General features: G+C 43.0%; 1 protein-coding gene across 1 annotated transcript in view; it reads left to right on the forward strand.

The window, feature by feature from the left end:
• Positions 1–16,887, forward strand: part of LOC115144774 (chemokine-like protein TAFA-5) — a 62,238-nt gene extending 45,351 nt beyond the window's left edge. Inside the window, exons 3-5 of the mRNA XM_029685831.2 lie at positions 7,460–7,587; positions 13,860–13,994; positions 16,150–16,887. Of these exons, the coding sequence (XP_029541691.1) occupies positions 7,460–7,587; positions 13,860–13,868 (137 nt within the window). The 3' untranslated portion in view covers positions 13,869–13,994; positions 16,150–16,887. The remainder of the gene's footprint in view (positions 1–7,459; positions 7,588–13,859; positions 13,995–16,149) is intronic.
• The last annotated feature ends 5,952 nt before the right edge of the window (positions 16,888–22,839 follow it).

A 22,839-nucleotide genomic window follows, 5' to 3' on the forward strand; every position in this document is an offset into this window, starting at 1 on the left:
GAGGTTCCGGACCGTGGACCGTCGCAGGAGGTTCCGGACCGTGGACCGTCTCTGGAGGTCTCGAACCGTGGACCGTCTCTGGAGGTCTCGAATCGTGGACCGTCTCTGGAGGTTCCGGACTGTGGAGGTTCCGGACTGTGGACCGTTTCTGGAGGTTCCGGACCGTGGACCGTCTCTGGAGGTTCCGGAACGTGGACCGTCTCTGGAGGTTCCGCACCGTGGACCGTCTCTGGAGGTTCCGCACTGTGGACCGTCTCTGGAGGTTCCGGACCGTGGACCATCTCTGGAGGTTCCGGACCGTGGACCGTCTCTGGAGGTTCCGCACCGTGGACCGTCGCAGGAGGTTCCGGACCGTGGACCGTCTCTGGAGGTCTCGAACCGTGGACCGTCTCTGGAGGTTCCGGACTGTGGAGGTTCCGGACTGTGGACTGTTTCTGGAGGTTCCGGACCGTGGACCGTCTCTGGAGGTTCCGGAACGTGGACCGTCTCTGGAGGTTCCGCACCGTGGACCGTCTCTGGAGGTTCCGCACTGTGGACCGTCTCTGGAGGTTCCGGACCGTGGACCATCTCTGGAGGTTCCGGACCGTGGACCGTCTCTGGAGGTTCCGCACCGTGGACCGTCGCAGGAGGTTCCGGACCGTGGACCGTCGCAGGAGGTTCCGGACCGTGGACCGTCTCTGGAGGTCTCGAACCGTGGACCGTCTCTGGAGGTCTCGAATCGTGGACCGTCTCTGGAGGTTCCGGACTGTGGAGGTTCCGGACTGTGGACCGTTTCTGGAGGTTCCGGACCGTGGACCGTCTCTGGAGGTTCCGGAACGTGGACCGTCTCTGGAGGTTCCGCACCGTGGACCGTCTCTGGAGGTTCCGCACTGTGGACCGTCTCTGGAGGTTCCGGACCGTGGACCATCTCTGGAGGTTCCGGACCGTGGACCGTCTCTGGAGGTTCCGCACCGTGGACCGTCTCTGGAGGTTCCGCACCGTGGACCGTCTCTGGAGGTTCCGGACTGTGGAACTGTTGTCGGAAGTTCCGGACTGGGAACTGTCGCTGGAAGCTCTGTACTGGTACCTGTCGCCGGAAGCTCTGCACTGGGGAGGCGCCCTGGAGGCCTGATGTGTGGGGCCAGTACAGGTGGCACCGTGCCGGTGACACGCACCTCAGGGCGAGTACGGAGAGGAGGCACAGGACGTACTGGACTGTGGAGGCGCACTGGAGGTCTGGAGCGTAGAGCTGGCACAACCCGTCCTGGACAGATACCCACTTTAGCACAACAAGTGCGAGAAGCTGGCACAACGCACCGGACTGTGAATGCGCACTGGGTATACAGCGCGAAGAGCCGGCGCTGGATATCCTGGACCGAGGAGGCGCACTGGAGACCAGGCGTGCTGAGCCGGCACAACCCATCCTGGACAGATACCCACTTTAGCACGACAAGTGCGAGGAGCTGGCACAGAACGCACCGGCTGTGAATGCGCAAAACATGGTGCATGACCGGTCACGCACTCCCCACGGTGAGTACTGGGAGTTGGCTCTGGTTCACTCCCCTCAACTTTCGCTGCCCACTCCTCGCCCAATCTGTCCCAATATTCCTCCTCGGTCTCTGACTCACCCCTCGGCGTCGCTGACCACTCTGTGTGCCTCCCCCAAAAACATTTGGCTTGCGTCGTGGTCGCGAACCCTGGCGTCATCGCTGTCCTTCCCTCGCTGCTTCCGCCTGCTTCAATGGCAGGCTTCTGTCTCCTGCCCTAATCTCGTCCCACATCCAGGATGTCCTCCACTCCTGGCTTTCCTCCTGTGCACTCTGCTTGGTCCGTTGTTGGTGGGATCTTCTGTAACGCTCGCTGAAATGGGTAGAACAAGGCGCAGCGGGATTTGGGTTCATCAAAATGTATTTAAATGTGAACCAGCAACAAAACAATAAAGAGAAACTAGCAGCCTTGTAGGGCTCAAAAGCAACAATACAAAAACAAGATCCCACAAACAACAGGTGGGAAAAGGCTGCCTAAATATGATCCTGAATCAGAGACAACGATAGACAGCTGCCTCTGATTGGGAACCATACCAGGCCAACATAGAAATACAAAAACTAGACTACACATAGAAATAATAAACTGGAACATCCAGCAGTCACGCCCTGACCTACTCCACCATAGAAAATAAAGGCTTTCTATGGTCAGGACGTGACACTACCTCAGTTGAATGCACTACCTGTAATTCGCTCTGCATACGAGCATCTGCTAAATGACCAACATTTTTATTTAAATGTAAAAATGAACAACTGCAAAGCACACTAGCTATTACTATTAGCCTTGTTTTGGGGGCGGAGGTCATTAGAATAATACTCGGCATGTTTTACGTGTTTGTTTTACCATTTACATTTTGTCATTTAAAAGACACTTCAAATCAAATGTGTCACATACGCCAAATACTACCTTACCTTGAAATGCTTACTTACAAGCCCTTAATCAACAATGCAGTTCAAGTAATAGAGATAAGAAAATATTGACGAAATAAACTAAAGTGAAAAAAGATGTAGTCCAAAAATCCAAAAGTAACACAAGAAAATGACATAACAATAACGAGGCTATATACAGGGGGGACCGGCACCGAGTCAATGTGCAGGATATATACAGGGGGGACCGGCACCGAGACAATGTGCAGGATATATACAGGGGGGACCGGCACCGAGTCAATGTGCAGGATATATACAGGGGGACCGGCACCGAGTCAATGTGCAGGATATATACAGGGGGACCGGCACCGAGTCAATGTGCAGGATATATACAGGGGGACCGGCACCGAGACAATGTGCAGGATATATACAGGGGGGACCGGCACCGAGTCAATGTGCAGGATATATACAGGGGGGACCGGCACCGAGTCAATGTGCAGGATATATACAGGGGGGACCGGCACCGAGTCAATGTGCAGGATATATACAGGGGGGACCGGCACTGAGTCAATGTGCAGGATATATACAGGGGGGACCGGCACCGAGTCAATGTGCAGGATATATACAGGGGGGACCGGCACCGAGTCAATGTGCAGGATATATACAGGGGGGACCGGCACCGAGTCAATGTGCGGGGGTACATGTTAGTCTATATAGACTATAGAAATTACAGAAATTACAGCTCTCGAGAGTATCTTGTTAGAAAATACATAAAGTTACTTGAAATACATATTTCAAATACATTTAACAGAAATACTGCCCATCGCTGCCTACAGAAAAGGCTGCAAAATGAATATGTTGCATTTACGGCCTCTGTACTGTGGTATTGTATAGAGGCAGTAAATATACAGGTATAGGAAAGGAGCTGGTGTGTTTTCTCTGTATTCCCTGTCCTGTCCTTGGGGCAGATTAGCAGCCCCAGCCCCTATCTTGGCAGACCCCCGGCTTCACACCATATTAAGCAGGATTTATCACCCGGGGCGGCAGCTGTTGACGGCTCAGTGATATGCTATTTCACAGACATACTACCCCACTGGTGGATGTAATAATGTTATTTCTGTCTTATCTCCACAAGATGAACTGTGCCCCCATCCACGCCCACCTCCGCTCCATCTGCACTCTCACACACACACACACCTTCACGTAGGTAGATTACATCCAGGTTTCTTCTTCTTCTTTTCATGATTATTATTCCACAACAGAGATTGCCTTTGGATCCCCAGCTGTTTCAGTTGAGTGGCCGCAGCAGCTAATGGTGAGATAATGAAGGAGAACAATAACTTGAATTGATTGTTATCTGAAGGTGTGAATGACCTCGGGAAGGCGGGCGGCGTGGTGATTGGGTGTTATTGATATACTTATCACTTCCACTACCCCCTACCACATCAGATAAAGGTATACGGAAATGGAAGAATTGAATTAAGGACCATTTTTGAGAGGGTCTCATGTCCCATGGTGTTGTTCAATGGGAATTCAGATTGATAATTGAGGCTAACAGGTTATCACTGTAAAATTTCACCAAAGGAGAATGTATTACCTTGTTAAGCAGTCCATATACCATTTAATGTTCTATACCATCCTCTGGTCGCACTAGGAATTTAGTGCAGGGTACCTGAATGCGTTTTGTATAGTATAAATGGTTTGGCCTCTCCCTCTAAATTTGTTATCCATATCTCTGGCATTCAAATGCCTCCCCATGCAAATTGTTCACTTCCAGAAGGATCCCTGCAGCATCCCTGGCAAAGTTCAAATGAATTGAGGTGGACGGGGATGTGAATTATAAGGATCTGTTTCATTTAAAGTTCTAACGTTCATTATTTTTCCCTTCACTCTTGTCTAGTTTTTTTGTGATTACGTGTTGGTATTTGGGGTTTTGTTAGGATCCCCATTAGGTGTTGTGAAAGCAGCAGCTACTCTTCCTGGGGTCAACATGTGTCCTGTTTAAGAAAATTGGTGGACATGCGCTTACAATGTTTTTGTTATTTGTCCAATGCTGTTAATCTGCCTATTGATTGAACATATATTTTAAACAATTATCAAAAAAATGCAAATAAAATTGGCATCAGGTGTTTCCATGACAACATTGAAAGAAATTTGGTATAGGCAGTTGCACCAAAAGTAGATCCTCTGTTTGAGGAAAACATGTATTTTACCTTTCTATTACAGTTTGAATCTACTGTAACTTAATTGAGTTTGTACAATGGATTTGTTTGTACTGCTTGTAGTGATAATTCAGTGTTCTTCCTTTCACTGTATGAGCACAACAATGTTGCCCTTGGCTTTAAATCAAATCAAATCAGATGTTATTTGCCACATACACATGGTTAGCAGATGTTAATGCGAGTGTAGCGAAATGCTTGTGCTTCTAGTTCTGACAATGCAGTAATAACTAACGAGTAATCTAACCTAACAATTCCACAACAATTATACACACAAGTGTAAAGGGATAAAGAATATGTACATAAAGATATATAAATGAGTGATGGTACAGAACGGCATAGGCATAGTTTAAAGTGGCTAGTGATACATGTATTACATAAAGATGGCAAGATGCAGTACAGGATATAGAGTACAGTATATACATATACATATGAGATGAGTAATGTAGGTTATGTAAACATTATATTAAGTGGCATTGTTTAAAGTGGCTAGTGATACATTTTTCCATCCATTTCCATCAATTTCCATTATTAAAGTGGCTGGAGTTGAGTCAGTATGTTGGCAGCAGCCACTCAATGTTAGTGGTGAGATAGAAGCTGTTTTTCAGTCTCACGGTCCCTGCTTTGATGCACCTGTACTGACCTCGCCTCCTGGATGATAGCGGGGTGAACAGGCAGTGGCTCGGGTGGTTGTTGTCCTTGATGATCTTTATGGCCTTCCTGTGACATCGGGTGGTGTAGGTGTCCTGGAGGGCAGGTAGTTTGCCCCCGATGATGCGTTGTGCAGGCCTCACTACCCTCTAGACAGACTTACGGTTGTGGGCAGAGCAGTTGCCATACCAGGCGGTGATACAGCCCGACAGTATGCTCTTGATTGTGCATCTGTAGAAGTTTGTGAGTGCTTTTGGTGACAAGCTGAGGTTGAAGAGGCGCTGCTACGCCTTCTTCACAACGCTGTCTGTGTGGGTGGACCAATTCAGTTTGTCCGTGATGTGTACGCCGAGGAACTTAAAACGTACTACCCTCTCCACTACTGTCCCATCGATATGGATAGGGGGGTGCTCCCTCTGCTGTGTGCTGAAGTCCACAATCATCTCCTTTGTTAAGTTGACGTTGAGTGTGAAGTTATTTTCCTGACACCACACTCCGAGGGCCCTCACCTCCTCCATGTAGGCCGTCTCGTCGTTGTTGGTAATCAAGCCTACCACTGTAGTGTCGTCCGCAAACTTCATGATTGAGTTGGAGGCGTGCATGGCCACGCAGTCGTGGGTGAACAGGGAGTACAGGAGAGGGCTCAGAACACACCCTTGTGGGGCCCCAGTGTTGAGGATCAGCGGGGTGGAGATGTTGTTACCTACCCTCACCACCTGAGGGCGGCCTGTCAGGAAGTCCAGTATCCAGTTGCACAGGGCGGGATCGAGAGACCCAGGGTCTCGAGCTTGATGACGAGTTTGGAGGGTACTATGTTGTTAAATGCTGAGTTGTAGTCGATTAACAGCATTCTCATATAGGTATTCCTCTTGTCCAGATGGGTTAGGGCAGTGTGCAGTGTGGTTTGGATTGCGTCGTCTGTGGACCTATTGGGGCGGTAAGCAAATTGGAGTGGGTCTAGGGTGTCAGGTAGGGTGGAGGTGATATGGTCCTTGACAAGTCTCTCAAAGCACTTCATGATGACGGAAGTGAGTGCTACGGAGCGGTAGTCGTTTAGCTCCGTTAACTTTGCTTTCTAGGGTACAGGAACAATGGTGGCCCTCTTGAAGCATGTGGGAACAGCAGACTGAGATAAGGATTGATTGAATATGTCCATAAACACACCACATACAACTTATTTATGTGCAAAAGTGACTCCTTTTTTCCCTGATGCTGTACGTGCCACCATTTGCATACTTTAGTTTTTGTTTGTTATAAGCTATATTCTGCTCAATTATCATTTTCCCCTGGACCTATATATGCAACTCTCTCTCTCTTTCTCCCTATCCCCCTCTCTCTCTGAGGGCCAATTGGGATGTCATGATATGCAAATGATAGTGCGAATGCCCTAGATTCTTATAAATAGACATGTGTATGATCAAGTATAAAAACAGGTCTACTTCAAGAGGAGAAGGCTCTTTGTAGAGCTAAAATGTTCTGTTTCATAATCACAGATCTAATTATTAATTTGCGTGTTTTATTCAGGCATTTTTATTTTCCTGTAGTCTTTGTGGTTGTGGTTACCCTTGCTGTGTGTTGTTTAACCTCTGAGTGTGCTAATGTACAGGAATGAGGTTTAATAACACCTGAACACACACTCTTATTGTGGAGGGCTGCAATCCCCAGTGTTGAGCAGGTGTCTCTCTCACACACACAGACACATGCACATGTACGCACACACACATACATACCATTCACTTTGTTTCATCAAAGAGTATGGTTTGATAAGGTCGAGAGAGCCTTGCCGCAACCCATCGTGAAATCTAAGCGCAGGCATTGGTTGGTTCCCTCCAGTGGGCTGTGAATTATAACAACCCGAGATCAGATGGTATACAGCAGTGTGCTGACCATTAGAGCGTTCCTGGTTCATAAGCTCAATGATCAATGGTCTTTCATAACATGTCCCCTCTCCATCCCTGTGCTGCAAATCCTACATGTTCTCCCATGTTTATCACTTTCCTCTCCTTCTCACTCTCTCTCACTACTCTCCGTCTCTCTCTCTCTCTTGCTCACTCACTCACTAACTCTCTTTGTCTCTATCTCTTTCTCTCTCTCCCCTCTGTCTCTATCTGTGTCCCTGTCTGTCCACAGGCTTTTTTTTCATTAGTTTGATAGATTCGGCGATAGTTAACCATCCCTCTTTCTCTCCTCTCCCCACAGCTCTCATTGTGAGAAGCCGGCAGTGGTGTGAGATGACGCCTTGCTTGGATGACGAGGGCTGTGACCTCTTAGTAAACCACTCGGGCTGGACCTGCACACAGCCAGGGGGCCGGGTGAAGACCACCACGGTAAGACAAGACTGCCAAGCCTCGTGACCACAATCTGTCACAGTTAAAGTGACCAGAGTTCGTAGTCATAACACCTGTCCAGAGACCTGTCATAAGACCTGTCCAGAGACCTGTCATAAGACCTGCCATAAGACGTGTCCAGAGACCTGTCATAAGATGTCTCCAGAGACCTGTCCAGAGACCTCTCATAAGACCTGTCATAAGACGTGTCCAGAGACCTGTCATAAGATGTCTCCAGAGACCTGTCCAGAGACCTCTCATAAGACCTGCCATAAGACGTGTCCAGAGACCTGCCATAAGACGTGTCCAGAGACCTGTCATAAGACGTGTCCAGAGACCTGCCATAAGACGTGTCCAGAGACCTGCCATAAGACGTGTCCAGAGACCTGCCATAAGAGCTGTCCAGAGACCTGTTATAAGATGTCCAGAGACCTGTCATAAGACCTGTCCAGAGACCTGTCATAAGACCTGTCCAGAGACCTGTCATAAGAGCTGTCCAGAGACCTGTCCAGAAACCTGTCATAAGACGTGTCCAGAGACGTGTCCAGACACCTGTCATAAGACCTGTCCAGAGACCTGTCTTAAGACCTGTTCAGAGACCTGTCATAAGACCTGTCCAGAGACCTGTCATAAGACCTGTCCAGAGACCTGTCCAGAGACCTGTCATAAGACCTGACCAGAGACCTGTCATAAGACCTGTCCAGAGACCTGTCATAAGACCTGTTCAGAGACCTGTCTTAACACTTGTCCAGAGACCTGTCTTAACACTTGTCCAGAGACCTGTCTTAACACTCGTCCAGAGGCCTGCCTTAACACTTGTCCAGAGGCCTGTCTTAACACTTGTCCAGAGACCTGTCTTAACACTCGTCCAGAGGCCTGCCTTAACACTCGTCCAGAGGCCTGCCTTAACACCTGTCCAGAGGCCTGCCTTAACACCTGTCCAGAGGCCTGTCTTAACACTTGTCCAGAGACCTGTCTTAACACTCGTCCAGAGGCCTGCCTTAACACTCGTCCAGAGGCCTGCCTTAACACCTGTCCAGAGGCCTGCCTTAACACCTGTCCAGAGGCCTGCCTTAACACCTGTCCAGAGGCCTGCCTTAACACTTGTCCAGAGGCCTGCCTTAACACCTGTCCAGAGGCCTGCATTAACACCTGTCCAGAGGCCTGCCTTAACACCTGTCCAGAGGCCTGCCTTAACACTTGTCCAGAGGCCTGCCTTAACACCTGTCCAGAGGCCTGCCTTAAAACTTGTCCAGAGACCTGCCTTAACACTTGTCCAGGGGCCTGCCTTAACACCTGTCTACTAGTCATTTTCAGGATAACTCAATTGAATGAGTCTTTGTCACGTATGTCTATGTGGTCAGTGACTGATGTGATTAGCTGTTTGTATGGCTGCACCATCTAGCTATTTCAATGTGTTACAGTGTGTTTTTTGTGTGTCTTTATGTGACAACAGAAAGGAAACCAAAGCTTAAGTGTGTTGATTAAATAATTGTCACTCATGCACACTTAATGCCACTCCCTGAATGGTACTTCTGTCGCTCTCTTGTCAGGGCATTCATTTCAGAGGTGATCAAGGAGCTCCATTTCAATAGGGTCATTCTGCTACATTCATTTGCATCCCCATCATTGGCATGTAGTCTGATGTTCATAAATGGGGCAGAAAGGTTGTTCATTTATATCTACGCCATAAAGGGTTTACAGAACACATGCACTGCAGCTCATCAACCTAATAGCTTATTGTTAGCATTCATACAAAGATAAGGCATTAACTAAAAGCTTATGATTTACAAATTTGTCATTGCATTAAGGTTGCGTACTTCTCTCCATTATCAATAGCAGCTAACATACACATCCTGCTAACATACACATCCTATAGAGGTCTTCTGACTATCATAAACACCTGTGATAGTCTTCTACATCGCAAAGAATCAGGTAGAATTCTCTGAATTTCCCTCCAGAAGTGTCTTGAAGTCTGAGGGGTAGTCATGCATGCTCAGGCTTTCAGTGCCATGGTTGGCGGCCTGAGACAGGAGGCTGGTGGGCTGTCAGTCTAGGTACTGAATAATGAAACCTGTCAACCCAAGCATCGCTTTGAAAGTCCAGCATTTTATGTGCAGAAACCCTCTGTTCAGGCGCCATTGCTTTCAATGGGGCTTGTTTTAAAGATAGACAGGGGCCAGGGGAGCTACTAACCCTGTAAATTCTGTCTAAAATAACAGGTGTCTCTTGGTAGACCGTTAGAGCCATCTCCTGTATTGCAGTGGCAGACTCCATTTTGTGCCAATTGTGTCCGATGCTAAGGGATTCTGCTCTGTAACCATAAAAGCTTTAGTAGGGATAAGAAAACAAGCCTTTTTTTCCCCTAACTTAACAACACAGACCTCCAAAGTTAAGCCCTGCCGTGGCTGACTACACAGGAACTAATGAATTCAGATGTTGTTATAGAATACATTTGACTCAATTATGTTGAAATCCTTTGCCCCAGACTAAAAAGTAAAAACTATTGTGCAAGTCACAGTAACCAGTGACATTTTCATCCGAGGGCATTGTCTACGGATGGTCTCAAAACTATGGATTGGGCTTGAGTGCTTTTTTACATTTTATAATCACATGCAGGACATTAACACAATTGCAAAATGTTTAGGCATGTTACCACATGTATTGGATTATGTATTTATATTTTATACAGTACTAAGTAGTACACAATGACCCAGAGGCATTACTGATTTCTAATTCATCAAATAAGGAGTGGTTATGGCAAACTGTTTTCTCCATACTTAAAACTTGAGCATTTTGACTTCGTTCGATATCATTGAGATGCGCCATCGTTCTCTAACTCTGGTCATGGAGAGCCACTGGATGTGCAGGCTTCCGGTTCTGTCCCATGGTAACACCTGATAATCAATAACCTGGTGAACAGCTAATTAGTAGAATCAGGTGTGCTAGGTTAGGGTTGGAATGAAAGCCTCCTGTAGGGAACAGCAGCTCTACCGGACCCTGAGGTCTAACATATAGCTTAGTACATGATTGCCAAATATGTGCAGCTTAATGTGTATAAAAGTCACTCTATTGTTTTTATAAGACTATAAAGATGAATATTACAGCCTCAGTATAATTTTTACAGCATGCTAATGTAATGTATATAAAAATGCATTTTACAGTGTGAAAGTTATAATATTAGACTCATTAAACTGATCTTCTTAAAATGTCCAAACATTCTCATATAGGCCGCCCTCAAGCACGTCTTCATATTCTTCAATTCAATTTCCATATTTATTTTACGGATCCATCTTTTGCTTTACCTAAGATTAACAAGCATGATTTCGAATTTCTTGTTGTATCTCTGTCTCTTGGCTTTTTTGTATCCCCTGATGTAATGTTCCTGACAGTATGGCAATATATTATGTCATTCAGTGGATGCTGAATCATGCGCAGACTTAGTATCATGTTCAAACCAAAGAGAGAGAGGGAAAGGGATTCAGAAAGAAAGAAGGAAAGAGAGGCAGCGAGAGTGCGGAGAGAGGAAGTAGAGGGGAAGTTGATAGTCACCAGCCAAATCAACTCACGATATCTGGTTCTTTTCTGACAGTATAATAGTCTATCAATGGCAGAGGAATTAGCCTTTTTGCTATATAAATGCATTGATCATTTGAACACCAATATTACAGCATGTTTAACATAATATTCCCATCTTATAAGCTTCAAGCTGGTAAGAGAAATGGAAGCCCATTTTCCAAGTAGCAGAATGATTTAGAGGCAGTTGATGTTCTTCACGTATCTGTGTAGTCTATGCTTCAGTCTTTTGTCATTCATTGTCATGCCAGGCAGTCTAGGCTCGCTGTCATCGTCTGTCTAGTCTTTTTTTGAGCATTAAGGGCGAGGAGTAGAGCAGGCCTTATCCTGATTCAATAAATACCTTCAGCCACACAATCTAATCACAGACATTGTTGACACAGGCAGGTATGCAGCTAGCAAGCCCAATTCATATGAAACTGGCCTTACTGCACATACTCTAGTCTTGACCTGAATTAACACACTTGTGTTGACATGTTTAGATATTGTCCATGAGATGTAATGTCACAAAATCAAGTTTCAAGTGAAAGTACCTTACACATCAGCTATACATGTTGTGCTAGCTACAATTATGTTAGCTAGCATTATGCAGTTGCTAGAACAACTATTTTTTTCTTACCCTTATTTTACCAATAATTTGACTGAGAACACATTCTCATTTACAGCATCAACGTGGGGAATAGTTACAATGGAGTGGATGGGGGGTGAGTGAGCCAATTGTAATTGGAAGCTGGGGATGATTAGGGGACCGTGATGGTATGAGGGCCAGATTGGGAATTTAGCCAGGACACCGGGGTTAACACCCCTACTCTTAGGATAAGTGCCGTGGGATTTTTAGTGACCACAGAGAGTCAGGACACCCATTTTAAAGTCCCACCTGAAAGACAACACCCTACACAGGGCAATGTCCCCAATCATTACCAGCGACCCTGCCCAAAATATCTTTGCATATGACGATCAGCTAAAGCATTGGACCAGAAGGTTTGGCTCAACAAAGAATAAGGCAGAGCTGATACAGGCTAACGCACGAACATGCTAGTTTTTTGTTGCTTTGAGATATTTGCCAATTGCTTGCCTGTTTAATTCAATCAAATCTCATCTTGTTTTGCTCTCAAAACAAATTCCTTTTATTTATTTTTTTACCAAAACTTAATTATGTGCAAACGCAAGAAACACAGCCCCTTTTGTTTTCCAATTAATTTTAGCAGGATTATTTATCGCAAAAAAATTATGACAGATAACAACATCCATTTTATTAAAACCCAAAAAGCGGTTATTGCCATCCCGTATTCACATTCACACTCAATTTCTAGATGCAGTGAAAGTTCTTAATTATATGATAAAGCTCATCGGTTATTACCTCTCTCTTTACTGTGTGGCAGACTAAAAATGAACATTCTGTGGTACATCATCATTAACACTGAGGAATGAGATTACTGTAATCAGTCATATTTGGCAGCTGGCATGGACAGTCAATGTGAAGAGACAGAGACAAGGAAGTTATGGTTCATTTTCACGTACTGTCAGGACCACAACTCTTTCCCTATGTATGCAACACATTTTTAATAAAGACTATTGACATGAACTATATTAGAGTGTGTGTGCGTGTACGTGCCCAGCTCTTCCAATTGGGGGAATGCATGAGTGGACAGTACAGAGATCTATAAGAAGACAGATAGACTGGGCTGTGGTGGAGCTGATTCTCTTTCCCTAATTGATCCCATTGGGCAGCCAGGCTTTACCAGGACCAATCAAATCACAGTTCGAACACAATCACCATGGAGGGGACAGCTGTTCGTCTGAACACAGTGCAGAATGACTCAAGGTTGTAGGAACTGCCTACCCATCACCAATCCTAACATTAAGCATTATGGAGGTGAAATGATATATAGACTGGTCATAGGTCAGAACATAAGCGGCAGCGATAACCTCATCTCAGCATTCTCCCAATGTCAACACTATTTTCCCTATCTAACTGCGGGAAACAAAAACTTTATTCCTCAGAATTACTTCCAATGTGTTAATAACTGTGTCGCTCATTGAATTTCTGTTGACTAATCATATTTGGTCTTGAGCATACGGTTTACCTTTCATCTGTATTGTCTGTATCAACATGGCTGTATCCTTTTGCATTTAGGATGTTTCCCTGTATTCCACTGGTTGTGCCATCATTGCCTCATGCTTCCAGACATCACTATGCTTTGTCCTGTGCCAGCTATGCTACATTGCCATGAGTATCTATACATTGGGAAATCAAAAATCTAATCATTTTTCTATCCAAACAAATAACTGGGAATTCCTGGAGACACAATATAGGTGTAGCACTGCAATAGAGAATGTTTCAATTGCTACACAGTTAAGTTTTTATTTGTTCACACAAAAAATGTTATTATATTGACATTTTGAAGTGTTTTATCTAACCAAAGAAAATGTAGCATCACTCTTCATTTAGTATAAGACCATGCTTTATCCCTATGCATACACTTAAAAAAAGGGGTTCCAAATTGGTTCAGCGGCTGTCCATAGGAGAACCCTTTTTGGTTCCAGGTAGAACTCTTTTAGAATGTTCTACATGGAACCCAAGGGAGTTCTTCAAAGGGTTCTTCTATGGGGACACCCGAAGAACCATTTAAGCTTCTAGATAGCACCTTTTTTGTATGACCAAAAAATGCAAGAAACGCTCCCTGTGATTTCAGGCCCTATGACGACACACACACAAAGACACAACGCCTTGCCAGCCAGACAGACAGCAAAAGTCAACCACTTTTCAAGGACAGACAGGAGAGAAACAACAAACTGCAGATCCTGGCAGGCTAGAGCGACACAGCAAGGTACAGATGAATCCTGTTTCCCCTAAATGTCATATGCATGATTACTCCTTTGTGATGGCAAATGACACACTTGTTTTCTCTTCCGTAATGATGTTGGGCAAGATGACGCCGACAGACATGGCAGATCTGCTTCTAACTCCTAAGCACAAGCATTTTGCTACACCCGCAATAGCATCTGCTAAATATGTGTACAATTTGATTTGATTTGAACAGCATCCGATGAAATGTTGACATTAATGACATCTGTAATGATAGATACATTTATATTTGATCCCTGTTTAATTAGCTTGAGTCAATAATACAGGGGAGATTCAATTGGCAGTGGGCCAAAATAAAGGTCTTAGAACCCAGGTTCATTGGCCTGACCGTACTGTTTTGCCTCTGCTTTGGAATTCCTATTACAGATGTACAAGACAGTTACAAGACGGTTATGAATTATTCAATGCATACTCGCCCCAAAGGTGCACTTGTTCAAAGGCTTCACATGGAATTGACTACGACACTGCCCTTTAAGGGACACAAATATTTTTCCTGCCCATATTGTCTTCCATTGTTCATTTTTAGAGAAAGCTTTGAGTGCTATCCCGAAATATGAATATATACTGTCTGCCTTTGTCGTGCCATCTTTCTATAGTCTGTGCTACGCATGATTTCCACTGTAGTCTAATTTGGATTCAAGCAGGCAAATTAATCTATGGCTAAAGAAAACCAACCATGGTATATTTAAGCATAAAGGCTGAGGGGTGTTGTATATGGCCTATTCAGAACTAAGGGCTGTTCTTAGCCACGATGCAACACGGAGTGCCTGGATACAGCCCTTAGCCGTGGTGTCTTATTGCTATTATAAACTGCTATTATAAACTTGTTACCAATGTAATTAGAGCAGTAAAATAAATGTTTTGTCATACCCATGCTATACAGTCTGATATACCATGGCTGTCAGCCAATCAGCATTCAGGGCTCGAACCACCCAGTTTATAATTGTTTGTAGTCTGCTTGTGGATTTCTGTCAGGTAATATTTACTTGCGAGGTCATTTTTGATAATGTGTGTCTCCTGATTTTATTGTCCAATTGGGGAAATAATGTTTCTAACATCATGCACAGATTAAAGGGCATTAAATATGCAGGACAATGAGAAGGACTTACAACTACAGTACAGTCAACACAAAATACAGGATATACGTGAGTTAATTTGATATCAGGGTTTGTAACACGTGGTTGAGATGCAAGGGGAGGCTTGAAGTGTCAGTCATCAATATAGCAAGAATGACCTCTATACTGTGCCCTCTATTGCAATGAGGTAGGAAACATGACGCCTGCATGACATTGTATTGTAAGTGTGGGGGCAGTGACTTATGCAGGGCACTAAGGCATACTTCAGTTAAATTGCTTTGTGAATGCGCAGGGAAGACATTTTGCTTCACTTTGTCATTTCATCTATGATGTTGTCATTATTTTTAGCATAACCAAATGGCTAGAGGGCAGTGTGGTGCCCCACACTGTCTTTTGTACATTAAGGGCTGTGTCAAATCGCAGTGAATTCGAAACAACTCTGATTACATTTCAAAGCTATGTGTGTATGGGGAAGATCTGTCACACTCTTTAACCCCTGTACTGTTGGGTCATCGAAAGTGATGGTATTCAATTGAATGAAGGCTCAGTCAGACAGTGAGGTCTGCCTCACGCCACTGTATTCGTCACCTCATTTACATCTTGTGCGTGTCTAATCTCAACTTGAGCAACACCTTGGCATCATTAGAGCGAGTTCATTAACTGAAATGAACGTGATACAGTCGGAGAATAAAGAACATTCTGTGCAATTTTATCTATAGAACACAAGACATGGATATGGAAAAAGTATTGTTAATCTTTAAAAGTGTTTGTGACAGAGAGAGGGGGGGAGAGGGGGAAAGAGAGAGGGGGGAGAGGGGGGGGGTATCTGCAGCTCAAAACATTCAGACTCCTGATGTCAAACCCCAATGTTTTCTGAATCACACATAACATGCTGCATTGAGTCCCCTGAAGTGATGGGCTTGCCCTTTTATCAACAGTGGCCGTCACCATAAATACATTGCTTACACAAGAGCCAGATGTCGCATGTCGTCCTGCATCCTCTTCTCCCCTGACGGCTGTTGTGTTCCTATCGATTCCCAGGTCTCCTGATGATGGCGGGGACAGACGCTCCCGAGCGAGAGAGAGGGGATGGTGTGTGAGCTGCTTCCTATAGTCCATCGTCACCGCCTGTGTGGAGCATACGTCGTCTTATCATCAGCTGTCCGTCTATTGTTCTGTGCAGCAGCGTGAAGCCACGTAGAACCTACGTTGCCAAAGGCCCGGACTCCAAATACAGGAGTTGGAGCTTAACATGGAACATATGGACTCTGCAATGCTCTATTATTCCTTGGGAGACAGAACTTATTTTTCAGTTGAGTTTGGAGAATTCTGATGTGTGTCGTCATGAACTTCTGGATCTGACCCAACCTAGACTTTGGAGACACGGGACAAAATGTTTATTTTGGAGTTTATGCTTGGCAACTCCTCTGTAGTGATTTTACAGACCAAAGAAAAAGATAGCCGACTGCTCCATATTTTGGAGACACAGTGGACTTCGGGATGAAGGGTTTAGAGACTTTTCCAAGTTGATGAAACATGCAATCCCATATTCCCTCTCACCATATTACAGACTCTAGACATACCCACAAATGTACACATGGTGATAAAAGTGATGTGTTGTGCAGAGTAAATGTGTACAAATGAATGACGAATACTGAATGGAAAAAGTCAAGGGACGTTGTGTAATTCGTCAATTATGTATCTCTTGGACTACTAAACTGTACTTGTATACTCACTGCTCTATTTTGAACATACATTAAATCAGATATACATTTTCAATTGCTATATTTGGACAATTTGCAGTCAGCATGACTGGTTATAGTGAAAGAAACAAATCATTTCTCACCAGTAAAGAATAGGAGGAAAATAGTAAATACATCATATCTGTTTGGGGTAAAGAAACATTAAATGTATTTTCAAAAGCCTAAAGTTATATATTTAACAGTTTTATATGTTGTATCTTTGTAGAAAACCTTATTTAACACTGAAAATGTGGTCACATTGTGTATCCACAGTTTATGATTGGCAATGAGCGTCCTTAACCTACTGGTCTCTTGTTCATTTGAACAAGTTTTTTCATCATAAAAAGTCAATTATTTAACATGAATTGAAGAAAGATCAGAATTAAATCATTCAGATCATAGTACAGAGCCCATTTCTGAAAGGTTATATGTTCTACGTGTTCTAAGTGTTCTACTTTTATAGCCCCTCTCCAATAACCTTTGTGGAAATGTTGCACAATTTGGGGTTTTACTTTTCAAACCACTTAAACTACATTCAATGACCAAGCTACTGCCATTTTCAATGGAAGGGGGAGACATTTAGTGAGTTACTCATTGGCGACTACAGTTTGCGACCAAAGCTCAGAAAGTGATGAGGCTACTTTTGAAATAGCCAATGGGGGAGAGAAGCTCTCGCGCTAGCGAACTTCGACACTGCTGGTTAGGCTACCACCAACATGCTGTTTTGCATGCTGTTCAGAAGAAACACACTAGGATAATTTCAGCAACATGGTACGGAAGGTCGCGAGCAGTATGAACGTCCTGTTAGTAGTTCAACCCTAGTGGTGGGATTATGCCACCGCATTGGAGTATTGGATCAATGAGTGGCAAATACGTACTCTATTGTGGGCCAATTTAAACACAACTTCTACCACTGTCTGTAGTCTCAATGCAAGTTTTCTCTGGGATTCTGTAAAGATTTTACTTTATATCAGAGAGACTTCATGGGAATATCATATACATAGGTGAACATTGATTTACAAGATATCATCCTACAGTAACATCTCTAGACAAACATGGATTTAACTAATTATTTCCTCCTTATTTCAACTGACTTTGTCAACATAATCCGGTTGCATCGATGTGGCTAATTGGTATAATTAGTGAAAAAGTATCAATAATATACAGACTACACATGTTCTACTTTCACAATATTTCCTGTAGATTTTGAGTCTGGAAGACATGAGTATCATGCTCTTTAGATGCTGTTCGCACATGGCCATTTAAATGCCTTTGTGCCATCAAAGTAAAATGACATCAAAGAGGATATCAAATCACTTGCATAGAGTATTTCCATATGACATACAGTCGGGTCCAAAATTTGTGAGCAAAAAAACAAATAATAAAAATACTAAGCTCCAAAAAATGTATTTCTTTTTAAATAAACAGATCATCATATACAGTGGGGTGTGAAATTCTTGACACCCTTGATAACGATGAGAAACATCACTGCATTAAATAAATATTTCTAATATTATTTGGGAAATTATATTACGTAATACTAAACGCAATTGCTCAGAGAAAGAGATTTTGTTAAACAAGTAATATATATATATTTTTTTAAGATCATAATTATTGGCAACCTGGTTTTCAATGTCTTTCAATACCTCACATTTCGAGGTTAATGGCAATGAGCCTTTTTATAAAATGCTTTTGAGATTGGAAAACACATTGGGAGGGATCTTAGACCATTCCTCCATACAGAATCTTTCCAGATCCTTGATATCCTTTGTCTGTGCTAACTAATATTTTTGTGTGGATTTTGATGTGTGCTTGGGGTGATTGTCTTTCTGGAAGATCCACTTGCGGCCAAGTTTCAGCCTCCCGGCAGAGGCTGCCAGGTTTTTGGCAAACATGTCCTGGTACTGGGTAAAATTCATGATGCCGTTGACCCCATAACATCAAAGATCCACGACTATATTTAAAAGTAGGTATGGGGTTCTTTCTGCATGTGCCACCACTGGTGTCTTTGGCCAAAGAGCTCAATTATCATGTCATCCAACAAATGTAAATGCCAAGAGTTTTCTAAACGGCATTGGCACTTGGATTGGAACCTGTGCTATGGTCAGATGACATGAAAATAGAGCTCTTCGGCCACGCACACCAGTGGTGGGTCTTGCATCGCAAGAAAGATGCATTTATCAAGGGTGCCAGTAATTTTGGACCTGACTGTGTGTGAACATATTAACTTATTAGAACAGTTATGAGGCGTTTGAAAACACAAAAAATACAGAATGGTTCAAATGTAGGACTTTAGTCTCAGAGGCTGTGGATTTATTATATTGTCCGCTTTTATTTATCAACTTGATTCTGGCCTAGTTTTTGGACCTACAGTACTATTAACACACTTAAACTGAGAGTCAAAATGAATTATGCTTCTGAAAGTCGTTATGCCATTTTGGTTTAAGGTATTTGGTAATAAATATACTGTATTTTAAACAAAAGCTAAGTCATAGAAAGACACCAAAAGTAGTTGACAGTAGGTTAATGTATACATTCTATCTTGCAAAATGTATGTGATTTTAGAATGTACTTGAATGTACTTCACCTTGGCTTTGCACAAAATCGACCACGGAGACAGTGGCATGTAGGTTGGTCTTCGACAGTGACTTTTTTAACCTCAGTTCTAGAATAGACCCCTTAAAAGGTGAGTGTATTGATATCAGGTGTTCCAAGAAACAATATCCTTCCCTTTAACCAATTTTACCATCAACCCTCTTCAGCCAATATTTGTACAATGAATGTACTCAGTAAGTATTTTCTGCATAAATGATAGCTACCAGAAATCAATTTGTACAGTTGTGTTTTATCATGGATTTCCTCAGGATCAGCAAACAGCCTGGAGAAGAAAATGGCATGAAGTTGCTTTATGTAATGGCTGCCTAACAAGGTGGCTGACATATTTAATTCCCCTTGATTGAATTCCAATAACCTGCTGGTATCCTGGAGGCAAATGTGTTATAGAAGTCATGCCTCTACATATTTAATTTGGGTATTAAAATAATAATGTGGGGTTTCCTCAAGCTATGGATTTTTCAGGTAAAATGATGGCAAGATGGACTCCTTTCTAATACTCTAAAGCAGGGGTGGCCCATTAAATCTATATTCATACATTTTTGGGAGGGAGGGAAATTTTTATTTTGGGTTGAAAAACACTCCACGCCACGCTTGAACGTCTAAAACTAGATCGAAAATATGTAGAAATTATAATGGATATTTTCAACTGCATTTTTTTCTCTCCTGCAAAATTGATTTTGATTTTTAAAAAGTAGGTCCCCCAAAAAATCTGTGCAGCCCTCCATTGAATGTTGGTCCTCGAGCCAAAATGATTGCCCACTCCTACTCTAAAGGCATATCAAATGGGTCATGTATTAATGGATTAATGGGACGTTAAAAACTAACGCATTGTGTGTGTGTGTGTGTGTGTGTGTGTGTGTGTGTGTGTGTGTGTGTGTGTGTGTGTGTGTGTGTGTGTGTGTGTGTGTGTGTGTGTGAGAGATAGAGAGAGAAATAAGAATGAAAGGCGTATCACTGAAGTTCAACGTTAGTGTGATTGAAATGTAAACACAATGTTCCCGTGTTAGTGGAGACTACATTCCCGGTAAACGCTGCATTGGAAATTACCTTAAAAATGTTAGCCCCGCAATCTGTAACTCTTCAGTGATACGTTGGACTCTCTTCAATCTGTATCTTCCTCCAACACAACACTGATTTTCTATTTGCGATGAAGTCCACATAAAAAAGGCCTGACCAATTGAAACACCATAATATGGTGTAAAGTTATTTCTGTTTAATCCTTAAAACCTTTGGTTGACTGTGCTGTAACAAAGTGACAGACCATTTTTCTCATCTGTCTTTAGGTCCTCCACCAAGGAAAGAACCGCGTTACAGAGATCAACCAAACACATCAGACACAAATCCTGATGTTTTAATTTGATTGATACATACTGTAACATGATCTTTCAATCTAATTGTCACATTGTACATTGTTGCTTGAATTACATACAATATGGAATGGTTTACTGTTCTTGCAATGGAGAAAGTACAATCAATATGCAATATACCTTCCACAGCTGCTTCCCCGTACGGCTACGGCAGCTATTATTTTCCTTCAGGCGAAAAAATGTCGGGGAGAAAACATGGAGACACTACAAAGTCCCTTTGGTGTCGTTAGTGTGTCAATATGTTTTATCTTTGACCTGTTGACCTATGCAAAACGGGTCAGCAAAATGGCAAAACACAAAACCATTAAAAAATAAAACTACATAGCAGATAATGCACAACTCAAAAATAAAACTACATAGCAGATAATGCACAACTCAAAAATAAAATAAAAAATGTTTTATACATTCACCTACATTTTTGCAAATTACCAGGCCTTGATAAACCATGTAATTGTAGCTGCTTGGTAGATTACTTCTATGGACAGATTTTAGTGCCTTCTTCTCCCGGACCTCTTGTTTTTCCATTTCTCTTCCTCTTTCCTCCTGAGTCACCCCAGTCTCGTCCTTCACTCATCCTCCTCTTTGCCCTCATCCTCCATGGGCTCAGAGGAGATCTGCCTGTGTCAGCCAGGCGTCAAGGTCCATTTAACATCACTAACAGCCTGCATACATTAGCTCTTATTACACAGCCACCACCGGCCACGCTACCATCACTGCAGCAGTAACCTGGCATATGGTGTGAGCAGGGATGGGCAAAAATGCAATTACAAAACACCACAAAGATCAATGTATAAAATTGAACTATGAATATCTAGTTAATTTTTTATGCCTTTGCAAGTACCCAGCATGATTGCAACAACATTCTCAGTAACGGTTACAAAAAAGTTTTTCTTGCTATGACTGTGATATGTTGTTGTTTATCTACCTTAGTTGAGCAAGTCACTCTGGAGAAGAGTGTCTGCTAAATTACTAACGTGTATATGTGAAAATTAACATAACAAAAGGAACTGCAAAGCACACTGGGTATTATTATTGGCCTTGTTATGGGACGGAACTCATTATTATAATACTCAGCATGCTTTGCAATCGTTAATTTTTATAATTTATTAGACACTTTTATCCAGATCATCTTACAATTAGTGCATTCATCTTCAGACAGCTAGGTAAGACAATCGTATCAAGCACATTTTCCCTCAACAAAGTATTTATAAACATTTTTACGTATACATTTAGTTCATTTAGCAGACACTCTTATCACACCATAGTGCTATCGTTCACCCTGCATACTAGGCAAGTCAGTCTTATTTATGATGACGGCCGACGGGACTCCCAATCATGGCCAGTTGTGATACAGACTGGATTCAAACCAGGGTGTCTGTAGTGACACCTCCAGCACTGAGATGCAGTGCCTTAGACCGTTGTGCCACTCAGGAGCAGCTGGGGTTCGCAAGATGTGAACTGCTATAAGAAATGGTATAGAATAGTATTTTCAAAATAAAAATTACGGTATTTTGAAAATACAAAATACATTGGAGTGTAGTTTAGCCCAATGTAATTCAAATCAAATCTAATTGTATTTGTCACATGCGCCGAATTCAACAGGTGTAGATCTTGCAGTGAAATGCCTACTTACAAGCCCTTAACCAACAATACAGTTAAGAAAAAATACCTAAAGAAATAAAACATAAAACATTTAAAAAAAATAATCTATAAATAAAAAATTATGTATACAAAAAGAAAAACAACAACAAAAAACATAAAAGTTACAAATAATTAAAGAGCTGCAATAAAATAACTGTGTGTGTGTGTGTGTGTGTGTGTGTGTGTGTGTGTGTGTGTGTGTGTGTGTGTGTGTGTGTGTGTGTGTGTGTGTGTGTGTGTGTGTGTGTGTGTGTGTGTGTGTGTGTGTGTGTGTGTGTGTGTGTGTGTGTGTGTGTGTGTGTGTGTGTGTGTGTGTGTGTGTGTGTGTGTGTGTGTGTGTGTGTGTGTGTGTGTGTGTGTGTGTG

Source organism: Oncorhynchus nerka, linkage group LG17, assembly GCF_034236695.1.
Source record: "Oncorhynchus nerka isolate Pitt River linkage group LG17, Oner_Uvic_2.0, whole genome shotgun sequence".
NCBI classification, from domain to species: Eukaryota; Metazoa; Chordata; class Actinopteri; order Salmoniformes; family Salmonidae; genus Oncorhynchus; species Oncorhynchus nerka.